The sequence below is a fragment of the Corylus avellana genome, chromosome ca4 (assembly GCF_901000735.1).
Source record: "Corylus avellana chromosome ca4, CavTom2PMs-1.0".
NCBI lineage: Eukaryota > Viridiplantae > Streptophyta > Magnoliopsida > Fagales > Betulaceae > Corylus > Corylus avellana.
The window spans coordinates 3,397,608-3,420,234 of record NC_081544.1 but is presented as its reverse complement, the minus strand read 5'-3'; the positions used below and the strand labels follow the sequence as shown (position 1 = coordinate 3,420,234).

Here is a 22,627-nt window from a genome sequence, read left to right as displayed (position 1 = left end):
GATATAATAATTAAATTGGGCAAAATGTTCTGTATAATGTCAAATATATAATTTGGAATATTTAAAACTCAAATATTATCTATGACATAAGACAATATATATGAAAAGTCATTGTTTCAATCAGTTTCAGATTTACAGTAAATTACGGTGAATCACATTTATATCCACTGTCAGGTCCTTGATTCCCTGGCATTTTTATCTCCGCTACTAGTGCTTTATTAATCGCAATCCCCTTCGCTTTTGATAATTCTTCTTTATGCTTGATAACTTCTCTGTCATCGGTCTATAGTTTACTCCCAGAAAAAGAACCATAAAAAAACAAAAGATCGATCGGAAACTAATTCTGTTATTCTTAAGGATTCGTAAAAATAAAACCTAAGAAAACGAATAAAACTTTACCCCATAGATTGCTACTAAAAGCACATCTAGAGAGATACATTTTTATTTAAAAACAACTGAAATACAATAACAAAAACTCAACACACCCTCACGCGTTCCACGCGCTACCGTCAGCCAGCTACGCGCCGCTAAAAAACACTCTGAGGACCATTGACATACACGCCCTGATCAATCTATGGTGGAGACGTTAAAAATGAGGGGGAAGGGGAATGAGAAAGGGGGTGGGGAGGAGGGAGTCATAACTCCCTCCCCCTACTCTGTTATGCTCTCTCTATGATGCTCTTTTTCTCTTAATTTGTTTATTAGTAAATGCCATCATATGGATTCCTTATAAAGTTTTGTTAGTGGTACCACAAATTTTTACTACAAAGTTCCTTATAAATTAACATGACAGTTTACGTGATATTTACTATGTTAGCCACTAAATAATTAAATTTACCTATCAAATTTTATTAATATTTTTCACCCATATTGTGTCACTGGCCTCCAAAGAATTGAGTTGGCCCAAGTGGTGTAATTTGTCCCAAGCTTGGGCTGATTGTTGAATGAATTCTATGAAGGCTTGGCCATGCTAGATTCGGCCCCATTGTCTTCTAACCGGGGCTTAACTCAAAACATCTATTATGCACTCAAGGTTTCAGAGAAAAAAAAAACATTTGGAATACTCAAGCCCATTAACCCATGGGCTTTTCACTGACTCAAGCCCATTAGCCCATGGGCTATTCACTGACTCTATTACACAGAAACATACCCATCCACACATCTTTGCACAGAAAAACCTCAAAACTTCTGGAATCTCTCTCTCTCTCTCTGTATGGCCACCTCGCTTCTCTCCCCGCTTTCAGCTCCACCGTCCTCCACCATCGAGGACCCTCGAGGATTTGGGCAAGTGGGTACCTCTCTTGGGCTCCAAAAGTCCCCTTTCCTCCACGGCACCAAGCTCTTTTCTGCTTCTATCGCTCACTCAAGAAAGAGCACAGCTCGAAGGTGCTTCAGGTCCCCGCTTGCCAAGTCCTTGGACCATATTCCCAAGCAGTTCAGGGAAGAAAATCTCAAAGATGGATGTTAGTCTCTCTCTCTCTCTAAGTCACCATCTTTGCTATATAATTTTCCACTCTTCATTTCAGTTTTATTCTTTGTTTTGGGATTAATTAAATTCATCTTAATCGAAGATATTTCGTGGGTTCTTTGCTTGAGATGTGAAACTACGAAATGGGTTAAGTAAAAGTCAATTACATGGCTTTGTTTTAGGTGAGTTTTATTGGAAACTAATAAACCAATGATGTTTCCAAGAGCTAAACTTACGGGTTTTTTTTTTCTTCAATTTTTTTTCCTGGGCTTTCTCACCAACCTAATAGAGGGGTTAGTTTTCATTTTGATGGTATCTGGTATAGGTAACAAAATATGCATCTGTTACATGTAGATAGGATCGTTGCATTACCTATTCAGGTTTTTTTTTTTGTTCTTTTTAATAATTTAGAAGTTAAATTTGGAGAGCTGATAATTAGAATGGAAGGCTTTGTAAATAGTGGAGTATGTTATATTTTGAAGTATAATTAGGTATTAGTTACCCATCTTTACTGTTGAAGGAAAATTTATATGGTCCTAATCCAGAATTACTATGATTGTTCCTTCATAATTGTGTCACTCTGCCACTAACCTTTGATGTTAATGACTATGATTTGGACTTATTATTAGTTGTAAAGAAAGGCGGCTAGCTAAAATATCAGCCTACTTATAGTTGAACTGGAACCAAAAATATAGATTGTTCTTTCAGTTTGAGTTTCCAAGGTGCAACAACCCAAGTTCATATGTTTCATGCCTTTGTTAGAAATGTTTAGTCGCTTTATGAGTAGCGGTTACATTATGACAGCAGACTATTTGGGGAGAACAACTTGGAATCACAAGCAGTTGGAGAATGCATAGTTACTGATCTGGTTATATTAAAGTACGACTCTAGGTGATTCATGGAGTGGTAGAAAGAGCTACTAAAAGTATGCTTACATGATTATTTTTCGTTTCTTGCCATGTTCTCATCTTGTTTGTGTTAGCTTGTTCATATCATGTCTAGTCCATGTTTGTTTTGGGTGTATTGCTTACTTTGGAGAAGGGACTGTACTTGCTGAAAAGCTCTTTAAATGAAAGTCACACCTAAGGGAAAAAAAAAAAAAATTGAAATTACTTCTTACCTTTACCTCATTTTTTCTTTGGTAGTGATGAACAATTACAAGAATGCACCCCAATCTCTTTATGGCCTTAATGCTTCTCAAATGGACATGTTCATGACAGAAGATAATCCCGTCCGAAGGCAGTCTGAAAGAGTTACAGAGGTTCTTCTCACTTCTAGCTTACTCCTTTATGTCATCTGATTGGCGTATGATATAATAATGAAGAAAATCCATTACATATTATGCTTGTTGGAAGTGGATTCCCAATAGAACATAAATTTTATTGCAGCAAAGTCAGTTATTCCCAGGAGTTCTTATCTTTTACAACTATTGACAGGATAGCATCTCTTCTGCCAAGAACTATTTGGACCATGGAGGGATGTGGAGTCTATCCGGCACGGGTGAAAAGAGTTCTCCAAAATATAGTATGAGTGTAAGTATGTATCGTGGAGGAGCCAGAGGATATGGAAGACCTAGAACTGCTCCTCCTGATTTGCCTTCGTTGCTCTTAGATGCTCGGATAATCTATTTGGGCATGCCGGTGAGCCACAATACTATATCTAATTATGATGGCATGTTCTATCCTTTTGATCTGAGCCATCTTGATATTTTCATGTGTGCTTGATGCAGATCGTACCAGCAGTAACTGAGCTCCTTGTTGCACAGTTTATGTGGTTGGATTATGATAATCCTTCAAAGCCTATCTATTTGTACATAAATTCACCTGGAACACAGGTTAGCATTGGAATTTGTTGTTTTTTATTTTCCTCCATATGAAAATTCTGATTGGGAAAATTATACTTCTCAGAATTATATTTTATTGTTCAAGCTTGTGTACTTACTTCATTTCATCTCTGTTAATTTCATTTAGAATGAGAAGATGGAGACTGTTGGATCAGAAACTGAGGCATATGCAATAGCTGACATGATGTCTGTAAGTATTATCATCAACTCTTATGTAGTATTATTTGCATCTGTATTAATTGTGAAACAGAGAATAATGGAGCTCAAGAAAGGCCCATGGAAATAGCTCAATTTTCTTCATATGCATTTTGGTTAGCTTATCATTTTATATTAGTTGTTTAACCTACCTACTTTACCTGTGCATGTATTTCTCCATCTGCTTGAAGTATGTAAAATCAGATGTCTATACTGTAAACTGCGGCATGGCATATGGTCAAGCAGCGATGCTTCTAGCACTTGGAGCAAAGGGTTATCGTGCTGTACAGCCAAATTGCTCCAGTATGATTTACTTCTCTCTAAAGTTCAAAAGATTAGAATGACTACTTTCTGCACATTTGTTCTGCACCCTTTAAGCTATAAGGAGAATGCCATTTCTGCATTCCTTTGCCGTATTCATGATCAACAAACACATTTCACAATTTTCAAACCCTATCTTTTACAATTTACAAATGAGACAATTTTTCTGTTAAAAGTCTGTTTGCCTTGCTATGGTTGGACAAACCTCAATCTAGAATCTCTGGTTTCAATGTAGTAGAAGGGGTCTTTCTTGGTTACAGCAGTCCTACTGTTCTATCGATATATATAGGAATTTGAAGCAGTATGTTAAGCTACCAGAAAGCCATTGACAGCCAACTATGATTATAATATAATATGCGACTCCCACAAAGGATGGCAAGGAATGGTGTGGGGTTGGGGTAAGGTTTTTGGTTAAAATCATATTATTTATTTATTTTTAAGAAAAAAAAAAAAGCCTCAAAGGGATGCTTATCATTTGTGTCATTTGTGTTTTTCGTCGATAGGTTCATATTTTAACTTTCCCAGTCCAAAGCAAATTATACCCCCCAATCTTCACTTTTGAATTTGGTGGGCCAGCTTTTATCTTTGGTCTCTATTTCAGATCACGAGTTTGTCAGTAGAAAGTCCATTACATTTTTGCAACATGAATGGAATTTGATTGTGGTTGAAAATTTCATTGAGCTGATTTCACATTGTGTCTGGCATGAAATGGTTTATTCCTTGTATAGTTCTAGATTTTTTTTCTTCTTATTCTAAAGTTGTGTATTCCTAAGGCTGCAAGGACAGCAACCTTCTAAGAGCCTTCCATGTGTATATACTTGCAGACCATTGGCTTTGAGATAAAAGCCTTCTAGATGAGTATGTTATGTAAGCTTCATAATTTGCTGCATGGACTATGCAAAGATTTTTTCTTAAAAGAAAAAGAAGTCAGATATTTTTGCTTCAAATTTTGTCTTAGGTATTTCTGTTTGCTTAAATACCTTTCTTTCCTCCCATGTTTCTCTGTGCCAAAAGCTTTGTTTACATATGGTGACTCATGTCCTATTATGGACAAATTTGGTTTAATTAAGAACATTTAATATTGCTACTCTACACCCTTACCTCGCTAATGTTAGATTTGTTGTTCTTACCCTGTTCCATGATTGGGAGTTGGACTCATTGGAGTCATTTTTTGATTAATTATGCTCGAATATGCCAGTGATTGATGGGACTGGTATATTAAGTTGGAATGTGAACAAATTGGACGTTGTCCTTGTAGACTGGTGTTGCACGTGCAAGTATGGTGATGAGATGGTTGATCACTTGTTAATTCAGTCCTAGATTGCTAGAGATTTTTCGTCCTTTGTTTATGTGATTTTTGAGTTTCAATGGGTAATGGCTAGGAAAGTGGTGGAGATGTACTTTGCTTGAAAAGGTCTCTTTCGAAGGTGTAAAAGTAGTGTTATTTGGAAAGTGACCTTCCTTTGCCTTTTGTGGACAATATGGAGAGAGATGGATAACTGCATGTTTAATTGCATTGAGTTATCTACTCTTGAGCTAAAAGTCTTTATATTTGCTGTCACTGTCTGAGTGGCGTACTAGGTTTGTCTGTGTTCATCTCCCTTCCTTGGTAGGTTTTTTTGATTATTTGAGTGTGTTCCTTTTGTCGACTTTCTCCATATCCATTTCCCATGTGTTTGAGGCCTTTCCAATCTTATTTCACCTAGAATATCACTCGACTGCTTTCAATTTTTTTTTCTTTCAAAATCCATAATGAGATTAGAACTAATTGCATCTTACCTACGACTTGTCTAGTTTTTCATTTTCACCTTTACCGCCTGCTGATCGACTAGTATATGTAAAACAGTTGGACCTTATAGTTGGTATATGTGCCTGCATTATATATGCATTTAAGCTCCATTGTCTTCTTTAATTTGATTGTTCCTCTCTCTCTCTCTTTCTTTTTGTTTGCAGCAAAATTATATCTGCCGAAAGTCAACAGATCAAGTGGTGCTGTAATAGATATGTGGATTAAGGTACTTGCACTCTTCTCTCTCTCTCTCTCTCTCTCTCTCTCTCTCTCAGCTTCATTGACAAGCTTCTTTCAGGCCAAAGAGCTGGATGCAAATACAGAGTACTACATTGAACTATTAGCAAAAGGAATTGGGAAACCCAAGGAAGAAATTGCCAAAGACATCCAACGACCTAAATATTTCCAAGCACTGGAAGCCATAGATTACGGCATTGCGGACAAGATAATCGACTCGAGAGATTCCGCCTTTGAGAAGAGGGTAATGTTTCCATTGCTCTTCGTTTCTGTTTTTCCCTAAACACTCATTCATCCTCCTTGTTAGTTCTAATTATAATTTCTCTGCACAGAATTATGATGAGATGCTTGCTCAATCAAAGGCTACAAGAAGAGGAGCAGGAGCTGGTCCCCAAGCAGCTCCCTCCGGATTTAGGTAATCAAAACAGCAGTAGCAAACCATAAACATAGAAAGGAAAAGTTGATGGATGGGGTTTATCCAAATCGTTGGCGCTTCAGCTGAACTCCCGCTACTTAATGGTACCACCACAAGCCACTTCTTCACTACTCTTTTCTCTGCTGTATACGTACGTGGGTTTCTTGGAGGATGTATAATGTTTAATCACTTTCCCGACCAAAAAGATATGAAGATTACGTTTTGGTTCCTTTTTGTTGTTGTTGTATATATGCTACCTGTTTTTAGTTACATTTGCAGTTGCTACATTTTGAAGTGTTATTCTCAATAGTCTTGGACATAGATTTTTTTATTTTTTTCCTTCCATTTTTGGTTATTAAATAATGGATTAAAACGTAACTTACTCAGTTGATTTCTTGTCGAATGTTGTGGTTGCTGCAACTATCTTATTGTGATTTTAACTGTTGCTTCATTCTTTTGTTGCTTTATGCCAACAAAATGTGTGAGCAAGTTATAATGTGCATCAAGTTCGACTTATATTAAAACGATCAAATAAAACTTCTTACAACGAAGACTAACATAACATAACATGTTCTTTAGAAAAGAGTTAATATTAAGTGGTATAGAAAAATAATAGATAATTGGATGTATGATATATTTACAAGTTGGTAGTTAAAAAAGAAAAAAAGACCTTTATAATTAATAATTTGTTTCTTTTGTGGTTCAAAACATATTACAAAATGTATGTCCCCTTATTACTTATTATAACGACAAAGTATACTTATCTTTGCAATGTCTTTTGATCTTTTAATTTGGTTAATGTACTTTGCTGATCTACAAGAAGGGTTGCAATGTCCCCTCCTCTCCCCTTTCTCCTCAAAAGAAAATACTAAAATTTCCAAAAATACAATATGGATGGAAAATGAAAAGAAAAAAACGAAGTTAAGAGTGAGAACCGCGATTTTTCGGTGAAAGATCCAAGTGAAGAAGACGACTACGTACTGAAACGTTATATATATATATATATATATATATATATTCCTTTATTTACCTTTCTAATGTGGCGGATGAGATGGTGTGGAATATATACATGAAGTGAAAAATTATATAATATTTTCTTTAGTCGGTAATTAAAGAAACACATGTTGTACTTTTATTGGCTCTAGACTAACAAAATTGGTTAAGTTTTTGGACAAAATTTGACGGTATGAATTAATTTATTAGTTTTTGGACAAAATAATCTCCAGACTTTGTCCACTTAAGACCTGTTTGAGATTGCGTTTGAGAAGCTTAAAAGTACGTTTAACACTCAAAAAGTTATTTTTTTTAAAAAAAGTATTCATTTGATAAAAAAATTAAAAGCGTTTTTAAGGGTAAAAAAAACTTAAAAATTGTCAAAACGTACTTTTAGCAAAAAGCTTAAAAATGAAGCTTTTGCCCAAAAGCACTTTTTGACTTAAAAGCTCTATTTCTCAAATACAATCTCAAATACGCTCTACTCTAGCCATGCACACTCAAGAACCCGACAAAACTTGCACCGGAAGGAATATTGGGGAAGGACTAAAATATCCTTTATTTATTATTATTATTAATTGTTTTTTTGCTGTAGGAAAATACAAATCTTGCGTCTTCATTTTGGTTCCCTAAGCATTCACATCCGCTATTTTGTTGACTCATGTAGCTTAAAGTTAAATTCACCCCACCCAGCTCAACAAAATACTCAAGTACACCCTAAACCCTAAACCCTTCTACGGTATAAAATACCCGACTATACCCTAAACCCTTCTACGGTATACCCGGCACCCACAAAAAATTAGTTGAATCACCCACAATATGCAGCCATACGTAATTCCAGGTAAAAGCTTAGTTTTTGCAATCTTCTTTGTGAGCATTGATTTTTTTTTTTTTGAATGGTGGGTTTGTTGTTTTTGGTTTCTGGGTGTTCTTGTTTTCATTGGGTTTGATTAATTGCTGCAGATGGGAAGATTTAGATCGTCACTGTGTTCGCGTTTATGAGAAGTAGTAGGAAGAAAAGGATACCCGCCCTAATCGTCACTGTGTACTGCTCTTGAGAGAAGTAGTTGGAAGAAAAGGAAGTCGCTCAGTGATCATTGCCGACATCCTCTCACGATGTCGGACCGTCTCCCACACGAGATTATCACCGACATACTCTCACGAATGCCGGGGAAGTCGCTCATGAGACTCAGGTGCGTTTCAAAGGCATGGTGCTCTCTAATCTCCACCCCCAACTTCATCTCCACCCACCTCAGTCGCTCTCTTTCCAACTCCCAACACCAGCCCTGCCTTTACGCCAACTATGGCCACATAGGCACCCTCCTGATGTACCCATCAAATCAAGAAATAGAAGAACAGAAGGAGGATTTCCTTGCAAACCCATCAGAACGCAGAGAATTGTATGATCCTTCTAACAATGAATTTGAGTTGGTCTTAGTTGGTTCATCTAACGGCCTACTTGGTCTTGCCTATAAACGTTCAAAATTATGTGTTCTCTGGAACTCATCCATTCAAATAGCCATAACCCTTCCCAAGCCTAATATTGGATTTGACGGTTCGATTCCGTTAGACCACTCTGTTGGGTTTGGGTATGATCCCACGACCGATGATTACAAATTTGTGAGGCTCGTGTATTCTAGTTACAGAACTCTTCGACCTCTCGTTGAGATTTATACGCTTCGAACCGGCATATGGCGCTCTGTTACGGCCCCGGTTCCTCCTTGCATCATAACTGAGGATTTGTCCCCATCGGTTTTCGTGAATGGGTCACTCCACTGGTCCGCCCTGAGAGCCTTTAGCTTTGTGATCATGTCGTTTAATATGAAGGATGAAGCCTTCGGTGAAGTGGGAATGCCTAAGGGCTTCCAAGGGCCGGGTGACTTGAAAGTTACTGTGGCGCTATGTGATGGGATGCTTGCGCTTGTCATTCGTGACGGCTATGATGGTAAGAAGACATCTACAACGGTGTGGGTGATGAAAGAGTATGGAGTAGCGGAATCTTGGACTAAGCTGTTTGATCTTCCCGTTGGGCTATATAGCCCACATAGCAAGGTGATAGGCTTTACTAAGAGTGGTGAACTTCTAATGGAGAAGGGTACCAGGTAGCTTTCTTTTGGACCTAGGAGCGGACGACAATATTTGGAGGATCCTCCCGTTGACGTTCGTGGCGAGATGATTTATTTCGATTCCTATGTGGAGAGCCTTGTTCTACTGGACTTAGCTGACCGAGAACTGGGGAGATAGGGGAATTCGTCTGGTGGTAGTAAGCTCAGAAAGGAAAGCAGGTAAAGGTTGCCCAGAAAAGATGGCTTAATGTTTGACAGTTAAAATTTCCAGTATTTCACATAGGTCAGGAAATTATGCTCTATACTTAGAAAGCATGCCTCTTCATCTTTGGTGCGTTCAACTGTGAGATTCATTCCTTTTAGATTGAAAAGCTTGCTATTAGAACTTAGGAGGGAGGACTCTCATACGCTTTCTATAGCCATATGGACTCCGTCTATCCCTAGGGCACTACCATTGCACTATTTTATTATTGTTGTAATGCCAAAGTGAGAAACCTTTAGGGATGACTATTCTGACATGATGTTATAGGTAACAACCTGCTACTTATCAAAAAAGTTATAGGTGACCACCTGCCATGTTTCCAAGAGAAACAGCCAAGATGTAAATAATTTGTGGATTTACAAATGAATTCTTTATGCCATAATCTGTCAGCATCATAGGATGACTAATCCCTGAGCGAAGTTTTAGAATTCATGCATTCACGCAGCAAATATCCTGTAGTTATATCAATCCCAAAGTTCAGTCAGATTGATAACCAGTAGAGACAGCTCTTTCTTTTAAATAATTTGCAGGGAAAGACAATAGGGAATGGATATTTGTTAGAATGCAAAACCTTAATGGTATTGTTGTACGTATTAATCTTATCACTATCCTACTATCTTACTGTGTTTGTTTTTTGATGAATACTATCTTACTATATTTGTAATTCTGTAGTATCATTTTTCCTATATCTCTCTTGCAATTTGCAATATTCAATTCAGTTATTAGTTTTTTTATTAGTAAGTGATACATGTACCCAGTGGGACATGAACCCACAACCTCACCCTCTACCTTGCTATAAAGGGAGGAAGTACCATTTGAGCTAAAGCTCATTGGTTCAATCTAGTTATTAACTAATATGTAATTGTTAGACTTTATAGGCTTCTCATTGAACAATATTATTTCCACATAGTCTTCTTCCTCTTAATATTTTTTTTACTTATATATTCTATTTCTTTATTTATAATTTACTTATGGCCTCCACTTCTATTTTTTTCTAGTACATTATTCACGTTGTCTATCAACTTCGCACATCTGCACCTACATAAGTCATAAATGTAGGTTTCCCTGGCAGAGGAGCATACATTTAGTTTTGTTCTTTCTATACTAGTCTCATATTTATCATGTTTGAGCTGTCATACTACCATATATTATGCTTAAGAAAAAATAATTATCTTTCCATTTTCTCTATCTGCAATTGAATTTCTTTTTTGTCTGCCAATTTTGAAAAGGGAAATGCTAGGTGTTTTTCTAGTGTTCTCCCAACTGTGATGTGGCTTTTAAAATTACCGTTGAATTTGAGATTATCATTATTAACTTTTAATCTATTGGTGATTTTACAAGCCACATCACAGTTGAGAGAACACTAAAAGAACACTTAGCATTTCCCTTCTGAAAATATCATGCCCTTGTCCATTCGTATTATTTAATATAATTGGCTCTCTTTTTTCTGATGATTTGATACGTTCCCTCCTAGGTATCCAGGGTGTTAGGTGCTTTTGCTGCGGATTGTGAATAGCTCCTGCTTTTCTGGCATAAGAAATTAGGTTTTCTTAGCTTTATTTCCTTTTTTTTTTTTTATGAACCAACTTTATATCCTCTTAAATCTATTTTACATTCAGAAACTTGTTATCTTTTGACATTGATCTTCAGCTTTTTATCATTGAATATATGCAATGCGTAGAATTTGCAAGTCAATTTAGAAAATTTCACATGGGGCAGCAATGATTATAATATTGATATTTATTTGACTATGGTTAATGTTGTTATTATTACTGTGCTTGTGGTTGTTTTCATGTTCAAAATTAAATCTAAATTGTGTCGTATGTACGAAAAAACAACTTAAGATCAATCAATTTATAGAAGATGCCAGAGGTGCAAAACTAATTGAATGGAACGACATAAACATGAACCTCTAACATATGAGGAGCACTTCAACGCATTCAAACTTGAAAGAGAAACTCGGGATCAAGAAAAGGAAAAAGATAATATCCTTGGAAGTGGAAACAACACATAGAAATAGTTTAAGTCAACTTTCATATATGTGGCTCTCTTTTTTTTTTTTCCCTTCCCTTATGGTTCATTATTTAAGTAGTTTGTAACAATATATATATATATATATATATAAGTAATGAAGTTTATATTATTAAAAAGTGTAATGTGCCCCTAAGTACACAAGTAGTAAACACAAGAGGCTCAAAGTGAGCAAGAACCCAAATGAACAGCAAGACTACCCACAAAACCAAACACCTGACGAGCCCTCAAAATCAATACCCACAAAACAACAAAGCCCGACACCCCCCCAAGGCACTCATCACTAGAAAACGTGAGTCTTACCTTTCTCCCGCCTAGACAATGCTCCCTTAACCTCATAGTTGATGGAGCATTCTAGGTTCCTAAGCTCCCTTCTACCTTTAACCTTCCGAGGGGTAACCTCTCGACATCCATCTCCTCACATGGATCCCCTATCAAAGCCCAGTCCAAGCAGGTGGCAGGAGAGAAATAGCTCAAAGGGTAAGGAAAACCTCCTTCATCCCCATCCCAGAAATTTATGTCCTCTTCTCTATCCAACAACTTCGAATAAGCCGCACCTGAAAGGACTAGGGGGCATTGAACAACGACACTGCCTCGGCAATCAAGCTATTGTCTATACGGAAAAATCTGTTATCCCTCATGTTACGGTTAGAACACTGCATGGGTTTATGATAAAAATAATGGTTAATGTTATTTGATGATGGACCCATCAATTTTTAGTTGGGTTTCATTGGATTCGCTAAATGTGAGATTTTTGAGTTAAAATTTGCATTTTTGCTAAACTTGGTGAAAGCCGTTTTTTTCCTAGCAGCATTGGCAGCAATGGAAACTTTATTTGAACCTTAAAGTGTGTTCTTCTAATTGCTAATGGGTGGGCTGGAACTATTAGTAGCTATATTGGAAAGCTGCTTAAGAAGTTTGAAGTCTAGTTTAACTTGATTTTATAACTTGGAGCTTTGTTTTGGGTAGCCATTTATGAACACTATTGAGGTTCTTTGGAGAATGTTGAAAGAAATTATGAGGTGGGTTGTTGTGGTTTAGCTACTTCCAAGTCAAGTGTGGTTGTTGGAAGTGGATTTTGGGTTTCATGTACAGGCCATAAATACATTAATCGTAGCATTATTTGTTTTCTTATAACTTTGTCTTGCTTGTTGTGCTTCCGGTTTAAGTTAGAGAGTAGTCTCTAGTTGAATGGTGATTTAGAATGATGGAGTTTGTTTTGGATAGGCCCGAAAATTGAATTATTTGAGGCGGTTGGAAGATGTTTGTGAACTTTGAATATGAAATTTTGGCTGTTGGGTGTGCTTGCAAGGTAAGTGGTGGAAGTAGTTCATTCTAGATTGTTCCTAAAATACCCAATATGACTTTTCAAAATAATATTATGAATTTTAGAAAAGTAAAGTATATTTGGGTTCATATATGTTCCCATTATATTCTATTTTCGAAAAATATGAGAAATATGTTTATATGTACATGTTGAAATTGTGTGAGTCGAGCTAGATTTACAAACATGATGCATACCAATGTTTTATGATATATTGGATTTCTATGTTGATTTGTAAACATTATAGTTGAGGATGTTTATTGAGGAAATGTTTGCATAAAATATTGGTAAAGTTGATGTTGCAGTATTGATTTAAGTTTCTTTGGAAATGGTATAAATATTTGTGTTTTTCAACTCCCTTAAGGCATATAGATTCTGTGGCTCGAGTTGTGAAGATTTGCAGAGGCCTTCATTTAGAATATACAGTATTTATGCTATGACAATTAGACTTGGTTTATTTATTGGGTTTCTTGGAAAATTTTATGGTGGTGTTTATTCGAGGTTAACATTGTAATAGATGATTTATCAGGCTTGGTTTAGAGTATTCTTATTGAGATATTATTTGTTTGTTACTATTAGAATATATTTATTAAATTAATCTTCTTATTGGCTTAAGTTTTTGGGTTTAGTGGTGATTTAATTATCTATTTATGGCTTTTCCTCCACCTCCGGTGGCTTTTCCAGGAAGGAGGGATGGATCTCCTTCCCTCCCTCTTCCCTTTTCACTTTTCCTTCGTTTTTTCTCCCCTCTAGGTAGTTTTTCTCAAGTTTTTTTCGTTGTTGTTGTTCCTTTTTCCTCCAAATGTCACCGTTGCAGCCCTCCCTCCACCGTCGGCCCGTCCTTTGCCTCAGTCCCGCTCCCCATCGTTGGCTACCTCACAGTTCTATAGAGGTTTGCAGATCTGATTTTTTCAAAGTCAGATTTGTAATCCTTCGTCAGGCGTACCGGCAGGTGTGCTCCACCACCTTGCTCATGGACCATCCCGCTTCCAGCTGATCCCGTCCGCTCCCCACTCCGGCCAACACGTGCCGGCGCGTGGAGTCTTCTCTCATGTGCCTCACATCTCTAGACCCATGCTCCTTCGCCGTTGTAGGTTTTTTATAGTGTTTTATTATCTTTCTGTTCCTTTTCTGTTGTTTTTTTGTAATTTTTGTTGTGTTTTGCTGTCTTTTTTTCTTTGTGGGTTACTGTCTCCCAGCTCCAATTTGGATTGATTTTGTGTGCTCCAATTTGGATTGATTTTGTGGAGACTTTTGTGGCTGGTGTTCGGCCATCAATGACTTCCATCAAGTTTACTGTAGTACTTCTCCTGCAACAACCACTTCTCTATGAGGACTCTTAACTGAGTTATTTTGCGCCTTGTGCGGCCCTTGGAAAGGCCCAGCTTTTTTTATGGTTCCTCAAAAATCATAAATGAGACCATTGCCTATTCTTTGTTACTGTTTTTGAATCTATACTGTATTTTTCGTTTGGGCTTTATTGTTAGGGTGCCCACCCATTTGTTGTTGTTTGATCTCATGTAACTTATTTTCCCTTATTTGAATAATAATAACAATAAAAAATTTAAAATTGAAAAAAAAAAAAAAACAAACCGGCGTGTAGGGGTAGGAGGGCAAGGTAAAACCCAGAGCTCCGCAAGCTGCCTTTGCTATGCAGTGGCAGTTTTAGTTGCACCACTACCATCAAGAGTACACGGGAGGTGAGCTCTCTACTCTATTTTATTTAAAAATTATTTCTCTTTTATTTTATAATTATTTTCTTTCCAACTTATCAAACAAAAATAACACAGATTTTCACCAAAAACATGAAAACGGCAACTAATCTGCCCATAAACAAATAGAGGATTTGGCTTAGGAGCTGTAAACCAAAAAAAAAAAAAAAAAAACCGTCTCTTAGATTTTTTTTTTTTAACAGTTTAAATTTAATTTCAAGTTTTTCATAAAAAAAAAAGGAGAAATTAAATTTGAACCGTTACAAAAATTATAAGATTTCTACGGGTTTTACACAACCAAAGCCAAATCCACAAACGGAAACACCCCCATCACAAAACCCTGACCATCGAAACCAAAACCAACATCAACATAAGTAGAAACATATTACACAATCTCTCAATGCAAAAACTCAAAAACCAACATAAAATTTAAAGAATTTTGGTGTTTTAAAAAATCTGTTGGAAATGCTCTTAAGAGTCCAAGCTTATCATAGCAAGGATGCTTCAAAAGCTCATAAGCATGCTAGATTACCGACCAAGTCTCACGCGCCAATCAACGACACAATTTGCTTGTAGTCTACACTTCGTTACAAGATATAAATCCAAGATCCAATTCACCATTGGTATATAATCCAGATGTACATTATGGTTATCTAATCTTTGACCAAAAAAAGAAAAGAATACAGTACTCCGCTTGGTTAGTCATTTCTAACCAAAATAGGAAAAGACATGAGATCTTCAAGACCAACCCATCTCGGGCTCAAGCCTCAAAGTGGGTGCCATCCAAGTACATCGACCATAGCCTGTAAGGGATTTCATAGCATCTTAAAAAAAGAATACGAAGCTAAAAGAAACTCATATAACTTTACTCGGACATAAGTTCCCAACTCAGGTTTCACAAGCTTTGTTAGAATTGAAGCATCACAGAGTAACATTAAATATTATACGTACGGGGCTACTATGGAACAAAGAGGATATTCTACGTTTTGACTTATGCAGGCGGATTAGGGTACACTTTCGGCTTTGGCTTGACCTCTATTTCATTTACACTACGAACATATATCGCATCTGGTTCATGACTGCAAAATGAAAAGACAACACATAAGAGATAATATGTTTGTGTGTGTGTTTGTGTGAGAGAGAGAGAGAGAGAGAGAGAGAGAGTTGAACTTACGGTTTTTCTCCCTCTTCAAATGTGTAACTTGATGCCACCGCCAAAAGGCGGCCATCTCTGCTAAAAGAAAGTGCTGCAATGCTTGTCGGATATTTTGAGTACTAGGAAAGAGAAAACAGAAATTCCAATAAATTCAAGCTTGCCAGAATTTAAATCAAGACCTTAGTATCACACAAGCAAACTTTTACCTGATACAGCCTCTTCTTGTTGTTCCCATCCCACACATTCACATAACCATCACAACCTCCAGTTGCAAAAGTACCATAGCTGCAGGTTGAATTTGAAAGAATGTACTAGTAACTACTTGAGTATAATAGAAAGAAGCTGCTATATTTAATCTCAGGATGTGAACTTAATTAGTCAAACTCAGTTCAAAGGTAATTTATCCAACTTCAGATCCAAATTGAAAGGGCAATTGTGCACTCTTCTCAGTTCAATTACTTACAATAGGTTATCCACATCAGCCAATCATGTGCAAGAACATATGAAATTTGGTTAAATTCTTATATTTGCATATTTGCTTTCTATGTATTTTGTTTTACATTATGTCATGTATCAGCTCATCAAGTTCCCAAGTGACCTCGGATTTCTTTCAGGTCAACAAAATTCTTACTCCCCTCCATGCCTATTATAACATGAATTATCACTTCTTTCACTTATTATGAGAACAGATTCTTGCCTTTATTCGTAACAACCCGGGATGTGCTTCTTGTTTTAAAGTATCCACTTAAGCGAAAACAGGTAATACCTAGGAAACTAAATTGACAATGATCTTCAACAATGCAATCATTTATTCATAAAAAAATCAATGCAGAAAGAATTCAAAAATGCAATCATTATCCAATATGGGGTGTTTTTGCCTATCCTTTATGTGTTCCATCAGTTAAAAATTTCAAGAATTCAATGCAGAAACAATATCAAATACTTACACAGGGTGGAATGCAATGGCATTTACTGGGTAGACAATGTCCCTTCCAGCCTCTGATTTTCTATGACACTTAAATGCATACCTGCACAAAGCTATAAGTCTTGAGCAAGTAAAATGCTAGCTGAGAGGCATGGAGCAGAATAAACATATAGGCATGCCTGCATTTTCATGCAATAGTACCATAAGAGGCCAGCCAATTCCTAACAAGTTGGCCCAGCCACAAAAGAAGGCAAACAACATGACCTTGCTAGTCATTTAAATAACAATGTATAACAAGCAAAATACTATACACTGCAATAATTGTTGAAAACTAACAGAAACACACCTCCACAATGTTAAAGAACTGTTTTTGTAATAGATAATACTACAGAATCAGAGCCGTAGGGAAGACTTAAAATGCCTCAAGTACTTTGTGTCACTTAAGTATATTTAAATACACTCATTTGTGAAATCAAGGGTATGCAAGAAACAACATAAAAATTGATAATTCATCAGTTCTGGTGCACAAATACTAGGGCATATTTTATGCAAACACAAGAAGCTGGAAAACTGCAAAAATTGATGAATACATTATTCAAATAATTTAAATCTTGTCAATGGTATATCAAAAGATCAGCACATACTTTTTGGCTTGACTAGCCTCTGAGAGATCAAAAAATTCCATTGCAACTCGTCCTTCTACGGAACTAAGAGCATATCCTGCATACAGAAATGAGGTGGAATAAAATCAAGACAATAGGGAGCATGAGTTCATCATATGGACATAACAAGTGGACTAACTTTTAGCCAAGTGCTAATGTGCTATAACCCCCTCCCATGATTGAAGAGCCCATTGACCAAATACAAGCTTCTGGCTATGTACCTGTCCTCTTTGACCCTCAATTTCCAACTATGTTGTGCTATGTAAATCAGAGGATTTTTTTTTTTTTGAGACAAAGCTTCGTACTTGATAATAATAAAGCAAAACACAGTAATATTTCAAACAACAGTTACTCCAAAGAGAAAACCAATGAGAAAACCTTTAATCAGGATGGGCTGTAAAACCCTATTTGACAGCATCCAATAAAAAACTGACATGTCATCTAAAAACACAAAATAGAATGGTGATTTCATACTGAATCTTTAAGCCCAAACCAACGTATAAAAAAAAAAAAACTACACCACATTCATATGAGAGGCCATTGTACAACAATACTCAACTGCAATTGCAACCTGATTCCCAAAATTCTCACTCCCCAAAGGCCTCTTCCTCTCTTCTTTTTTTTTTTTCTTTTTGGGTTCTCTAAGAGAGTGAAAGGGAAAGGGGCATTGGTTCTCTCTGTTATGTTATCCAACACACCCACTTTCTACGAATCCACAAAACCATGTGTTACACCATTAGATCTCATTGAAACCTGGGGCTCAAGGACCAAATCTATAACAGTTGCTCACATTTCTGGAGCCAGTGCTTGAATTTTCAACCTATTCTTGCAGAGAGTGATACAGAGAGGCGATTCTCCAGCAAAATCGACGGACGTGGGACGAAAGTCGTAGGAATAAAAATTTCAAGAAAGTCAGACTTAGGTCAGTGGCTCCAGTGGTTTCTGTTGAAAGGGGTTTAGGGTGTTGAATGGGAAAGACAAACGGTGACTTCATGGGGCAAGACAAACGGAGATTTCAAAAGATTCTGTGTTTTCAGGTCTAGCTTATTTTGTGTTTTAAACCCGATGTGGCAAGTTTTAATTGGATGCTGTAAAATAAGGGATTTACAGCCCATCCTGATAGTAGGGGCTCTCAAACCCAATACTCCATTACATTGCATTGGACCTACAAAATCTAGAGATTTAAGACTTGGTGAAACACCAAATAGTTATGGAAAACCCGTTTTATTCTCTCGCTGTATTACTGACCATGAACACAAGACTAAGTAGCCGCTGGGCAGGACAGAGTAAACACACAATTCAAATTAATAAAGCTTTATTCTTGGAGGATACATCATACCCTATCAAATAGATATACTAGAAACTTTTTGGGAAGATTACTTATTTTAGTCAATTAAAAGGAATTCACACAATACAGCATAAGAAAAGAGCAACTGCCTCTGGTATAGCAGCAAATTCAAGAAATTGACTTGATTGCAAACCTTATATTAATAAACTCTGAAACCGGTCTTTAAGTGAGAGAGAGAGAGAGAGAGAGAAGAGAAAATAGCTGGGTAAGGGTGTTTAACCACAAAGCCATATGATTTTATTAATTTTAGGACATCAACTGCAAGGAAAAGATTGTCAATTCATTAGGTAATGCTTTAAAACTCTAGAAAGTCAGAAATTACCTGTTCCATTGGGATAACAGCGCACACATCTAGTTTGATATTTCAATGAAGATTCCCTTCGCTGTTCAGGTTGGGACATATTTCTCAAATCGTAGACATTTACATGTCTTCCTGCAGTTGCTACAACTAAACGATTTCCAACGAGAGAAAGTGAGTAAACACGCTCAGGCTGTGGGTATGTCCCAACAAGAGTGCGATCCTGCCCACTTGCACCTCTAGGATCCCAACACTTCAGGGTTTTGTCCCAACTACCCGTGATTAATTGCCCTGATACAATTGACAAACAAGGGAAATATTACATACTGTGAATTATGCAACAAATGAAACAAGAATGGCTCTGTTTGAAATAATATATATTTGATTACCAAGTGATACCCAGTATAGCATCACCATTCTAAGGAATAAATGGGCCCAACAACTCTATATGTAAGAGAATCTGATGCGATAAATTGGTAATTGCATCTGTTTGTAATGACAATGGGATCTTAATTTATAATTACTGTCATTAAATGTCAAAAACCATCCATGGAATTAATGCAACTAATCCAACAAGGGATCCTTAATTTCTATCTCAAAATTCGATAAAGGCCCCAAAACCCAGTCTGTAAAGAATCTATTTGCATAAATTAGTAACTGCATTGGTTGTCCTTCCTAGACATCGACGCAGCAGATATTACCAAGCAATGCCAGTTTGGACAGTAAATGGTTCCTAGGCATAATTGGTTTCTTACATACAGTACAAGGAAGAGTGGTCACTTGTAACCAACTATTTAAAATCATTATTTGTAATGCAATTACCATTTGCCAACCAAACAACACATTTGGTTTGATACCAAGAACAGAATTTAGCCAGGGCAAACTTCTTGACTCCCCAGCCCTACAAGAGCTCAAGATAGGTTATAGGAAGTTAAGAAATGAGTGTGACTTCAATGTCCAGAAATGTCAATAACACCATATCATGTAAATTTGGAAGCTCCATGTACATTTAATGTATTTGGGTATCTTAACAAGTTGAACTTCAGCCTCAGTCAACTTTATGGAATATTACAATTGTCAACCCTTACGGTTACACCTGTTGTAGTAGATACGGGGTCAATAACCTTGATATCTTACCTTACATTTTTCAGCAATAATTTCAAAAGGAACCATGTCGTTGAAAATTCTTACATTTATTAAGATAATTATAATCTTCAACTTGCATAATATACTGATAAGTTAAAAGTTCAATGCAATTTTTCTTGGAAAGTGCCTGACAGATGTCTGCATTTGCAGTCTCAATTGGTTTTTGCTTATCTTAAGATTATCGTAATACTAGCACCCTTGTTTTTCCTGATAAGTAATAATAGCATCTTGTTCCAAGCATATATCAGGGTCATTCAAGATTTGACAGGGTTTATGATAAATTCTACAACTGAATTGAAATCCCTAACATTCAACATGATTTACTATAAATCTAGACCAGTGCAATTTGGTTTGCATGACAGACAATAATGGTTCTTAGGTAATTTTAAAATTATCTAATAATGGCCTGAGCTCTTTCGTTGCAAGCAGAAGCTGGTCCAAATCCTCACATTTCATCAGAAACAACTACAAGAAAGTTAGATGAGCAAAGGAGATGAGAGTACTACAAAAACAAACCTGCTGCATAAGAGTACTCAACACAACGCACAGGAGCATCATGCCTTCCCAAAATATCCTCCTTATTAGAGCTGAAAACAAGCCTGAAAGACAAAAGAATGTCCCCAAAATTATAATCAACATTACAAACTAGATCACGAAAACCAGATAGAAGCAATGATCTAAGAAAATAGATCTCAAAGACAGTAATGCAAAGCCTCAGGCAAATTCAGTTGGATAAGAAAGTCAAAAGCTCAGCATAAACTTTTTAAACGAAAATGGTCAAATCAACTGGCTACCTTATGCTGAATTTCTAAATAAATCTGTAGAATAGACAAGTCAACCATAAACCATGTCGACAAAAATAGAGCACAAATCAAGCACCTAACGAGCAAAAACAAGTACTTCTTGTTCTCACAGACACCGAAAACAATATCTTGAAATCTTATGGTCTATTAAATTACTTAAATATTTAAAATCTTACCCCAGCAAACACATTTTATTATAATTGAACCCTGTACGTTCATATATAATATGGGATCTACGCTTCACATATTGCATTTTCTTTCCCGTTTCTCTCATTTCCTCAGGAACCAAACATAAAATTAGATCAGAAAACAACACCTTCCTCGATTAATTGAACACAGCTCGGTTGGGTATATGTTTTCATGTTCTGAGTTCCGTACAGTAGAAGAAGTTAGCTTCAACATTTTCAAATCTTCTTTTTTCCTTTCCCACACTTTCTCAGCAACCAAACCAAAAAATAAAAAATAAATAAGAAAAAAGAGCACTGACCGCCTCACAGTATTATCGGCGCTGGCACTGAACCCCGAGGAATCGTCGTGGAAGCAACAGTCGAGGACTGGACCGCCGTGCATGAACTCGCCTCGCAGCGCGTTGGCGCTCGCATCGTACAATCGGACGCTCTGACCAATCAGAAGAGAGACAGATGCTTACATTTGAATTTTTTATGAGCTTTGGGAATAGGATTACAGAGAAAAGATGGAGGAAGAAGAAGAGGCAGGTGGCGGGACGGGAGAGGAGAGGTGAGGGCATACCTTGTCCCATGAGGAGACGAGCAGGTGATCGCTGTGGTTGGAGAATCGGAGGTTGGATATTCCGTCCGACGGCGGGTTCGCGAGCTCGCGGCCTGGGGCCGGCGGTGGGACAGCTGTCATGGCGCGATTGACTGGCTTGGGACTTTGTCTGAGACTGAGTGAGGGTGAGAGTGAGAGTGAGAGATCAGTTAGGGTTTTTGGAGAGAGAAAGAGAGAGGGAAGGTGAGTTTGAAAAAATGAATAATAACAACAGAGATTGAGTTTTGATTGAGATTCAAATGGATCTGTGATGAGAGCCCCCAAAGATTTTTCAAACTTTTTAAAGGGTAGGAAATTTAAATTCAAACGGGACGGACATGGCCTGGAAGCGTTTGGACTTTTCAGACCTTTTGCCTTGGGTGTGGCTACTGTACATTCCCTCACATGCCAGAGTATTAGCTATTTTTTAGTTCGGCGTGAAGATAATAGTATTTACTCGCTGAAAGTCGCACATGAGAAACTTAGACGGTAAAAATCGCAAGCGCTCGTTTAAGTCCGAATGAGTCATAGCCTGATCCAGTTCCATTAAGGCACCCATGAGAATTCAAGGCTACTAATACTAATCATGCATGGTTAAGGAGGCTTAGACGGTGGGAATCGCAAGCGCTTCTTCAAGTTTGAATGGGCTATAGCCTAACTCAACCCCATTAGGAATTAGGATATCAATGAGAATTCAAGACGAATAATACTAATCAGGCATGGACCATTAAATTACCACCCATGATAATTCTCAAATCATGATTTATATGGAAGAGAGCAATGCTATAAATCACATGATAGAGAGAATAATGATTTTTATTTCACAATGATGATGTGATTGTGGAAAGAAATTGATGAGTTGGTT

General features: G+C 37.0%; 3 protein-coding genes across 5 annotated transcripts; 2 read left to right on the top strand and 1 right to left on the bottom strand.

Moving 5' to 3' along the window:
* The first annotated feature begins 1,175 nt into the window (after nt 1–1,175).
* On the top strand, nt 1,176–6,613 carry LOC132179824 (ATP-dependent Clp protease proteolytic subunit-related protein 1, chloroplastic). Its single transcript, XM_059592606.1, has 9 exons — nt 1,176–1,463; nt 2,614–2,729; nt 2,905–3,108; nt 3,198–3,302; nt 3,439–3,501; nt 3,698–3,809; nt 5,781–5,842; nt 5,915–6,097; nt 6,186–6,613. Exons 1-9 carry the CDS (start codon nt 1,214–1,216, stop codon nt 6,270–6,272), a joined length of 1,182 nt encoding a protein of 393 aa, XP_059448589.1. The 5' UTR covers nt 1,176–1,213; the 3' UTR covers nt 6,273–6,613.
* Nucleotides 6,614–7,915: 1,302 nt separating this feature from the next.
* LOC132176921 (F-box/kelch-repeat protein At3g23880-like) lies at nt 7,916–11,298 on the top strand. 2 transcript variants are annotated; one of them, XM_059589081.1, is made up of 3 exons: nt 7,916–8,102; nt 8,225–9,546; nt 11,072–11,298. In XM_059589081.1, exon 2 carries the CDS (start codon nt 8,378–8,380, stop codon nt 9,365–9,367), a length of 990 nt encoding a protein of 329 aa, XP_059445064.1. In that variant the 5' UTR covers nt 7,916–8,102; nt 8,225–8,377; the 3' UTR covers nt 9,368–9,546; nt 11,072–11,298. The 2 variants fall into 2 exon arrangements, with proteins under 2 accessions (XP_059445064.1, XP_059445063.1); XM_059589080.1 differs by having other exon boundaries at nt 11,064–11,298.
* Nucleotides 11,299–15,060: 3,762 nt separating this feature from the next.
* On the bottom strand, nt 15,061–22,096 carry LOC132179947 (mitotic checkpoint protein BUB3.2). 2 transcript variants are annotated; one of them, XM_059592767.1, is made up of 10 exons: nt 21,745–22,096; nt 21,482–21,612; nt 20,708–20,790; nt 19,070–19,336; nt 17,382–17,457; nt 16,760–16,840; nt 16,019–16,097; nt 15,831–15,931; nt 15,608–15,735; nt 15,061–15,459 (listed from the first exon to the last, which is right to left on the bottom strand). In XM_059592767.1, the coding sequence occupies exons 1-9, from the start codon at nt 21,862–21,864 to the stop codon at nt 15,648–15,650; spliced, it is 1,026 nt and encodes a 341-aa protein (XP_059448750.1). In that variant the 5' UTR covers nt 21,865–22,096; the 3' UTR covers nt 15,061–15,459; nt 15,608–15,647. The 2 variants fall into 2 exon arrangements, with proteins under 2 accessions (XP_059448750.1, XP_059448751.1); XM_059592768.1 differs by having other exon boundaries at nt 15,640–15,735.
* Between the last annotated feature and the right edge of the window lie 531 nt (nt 22,097–22,627).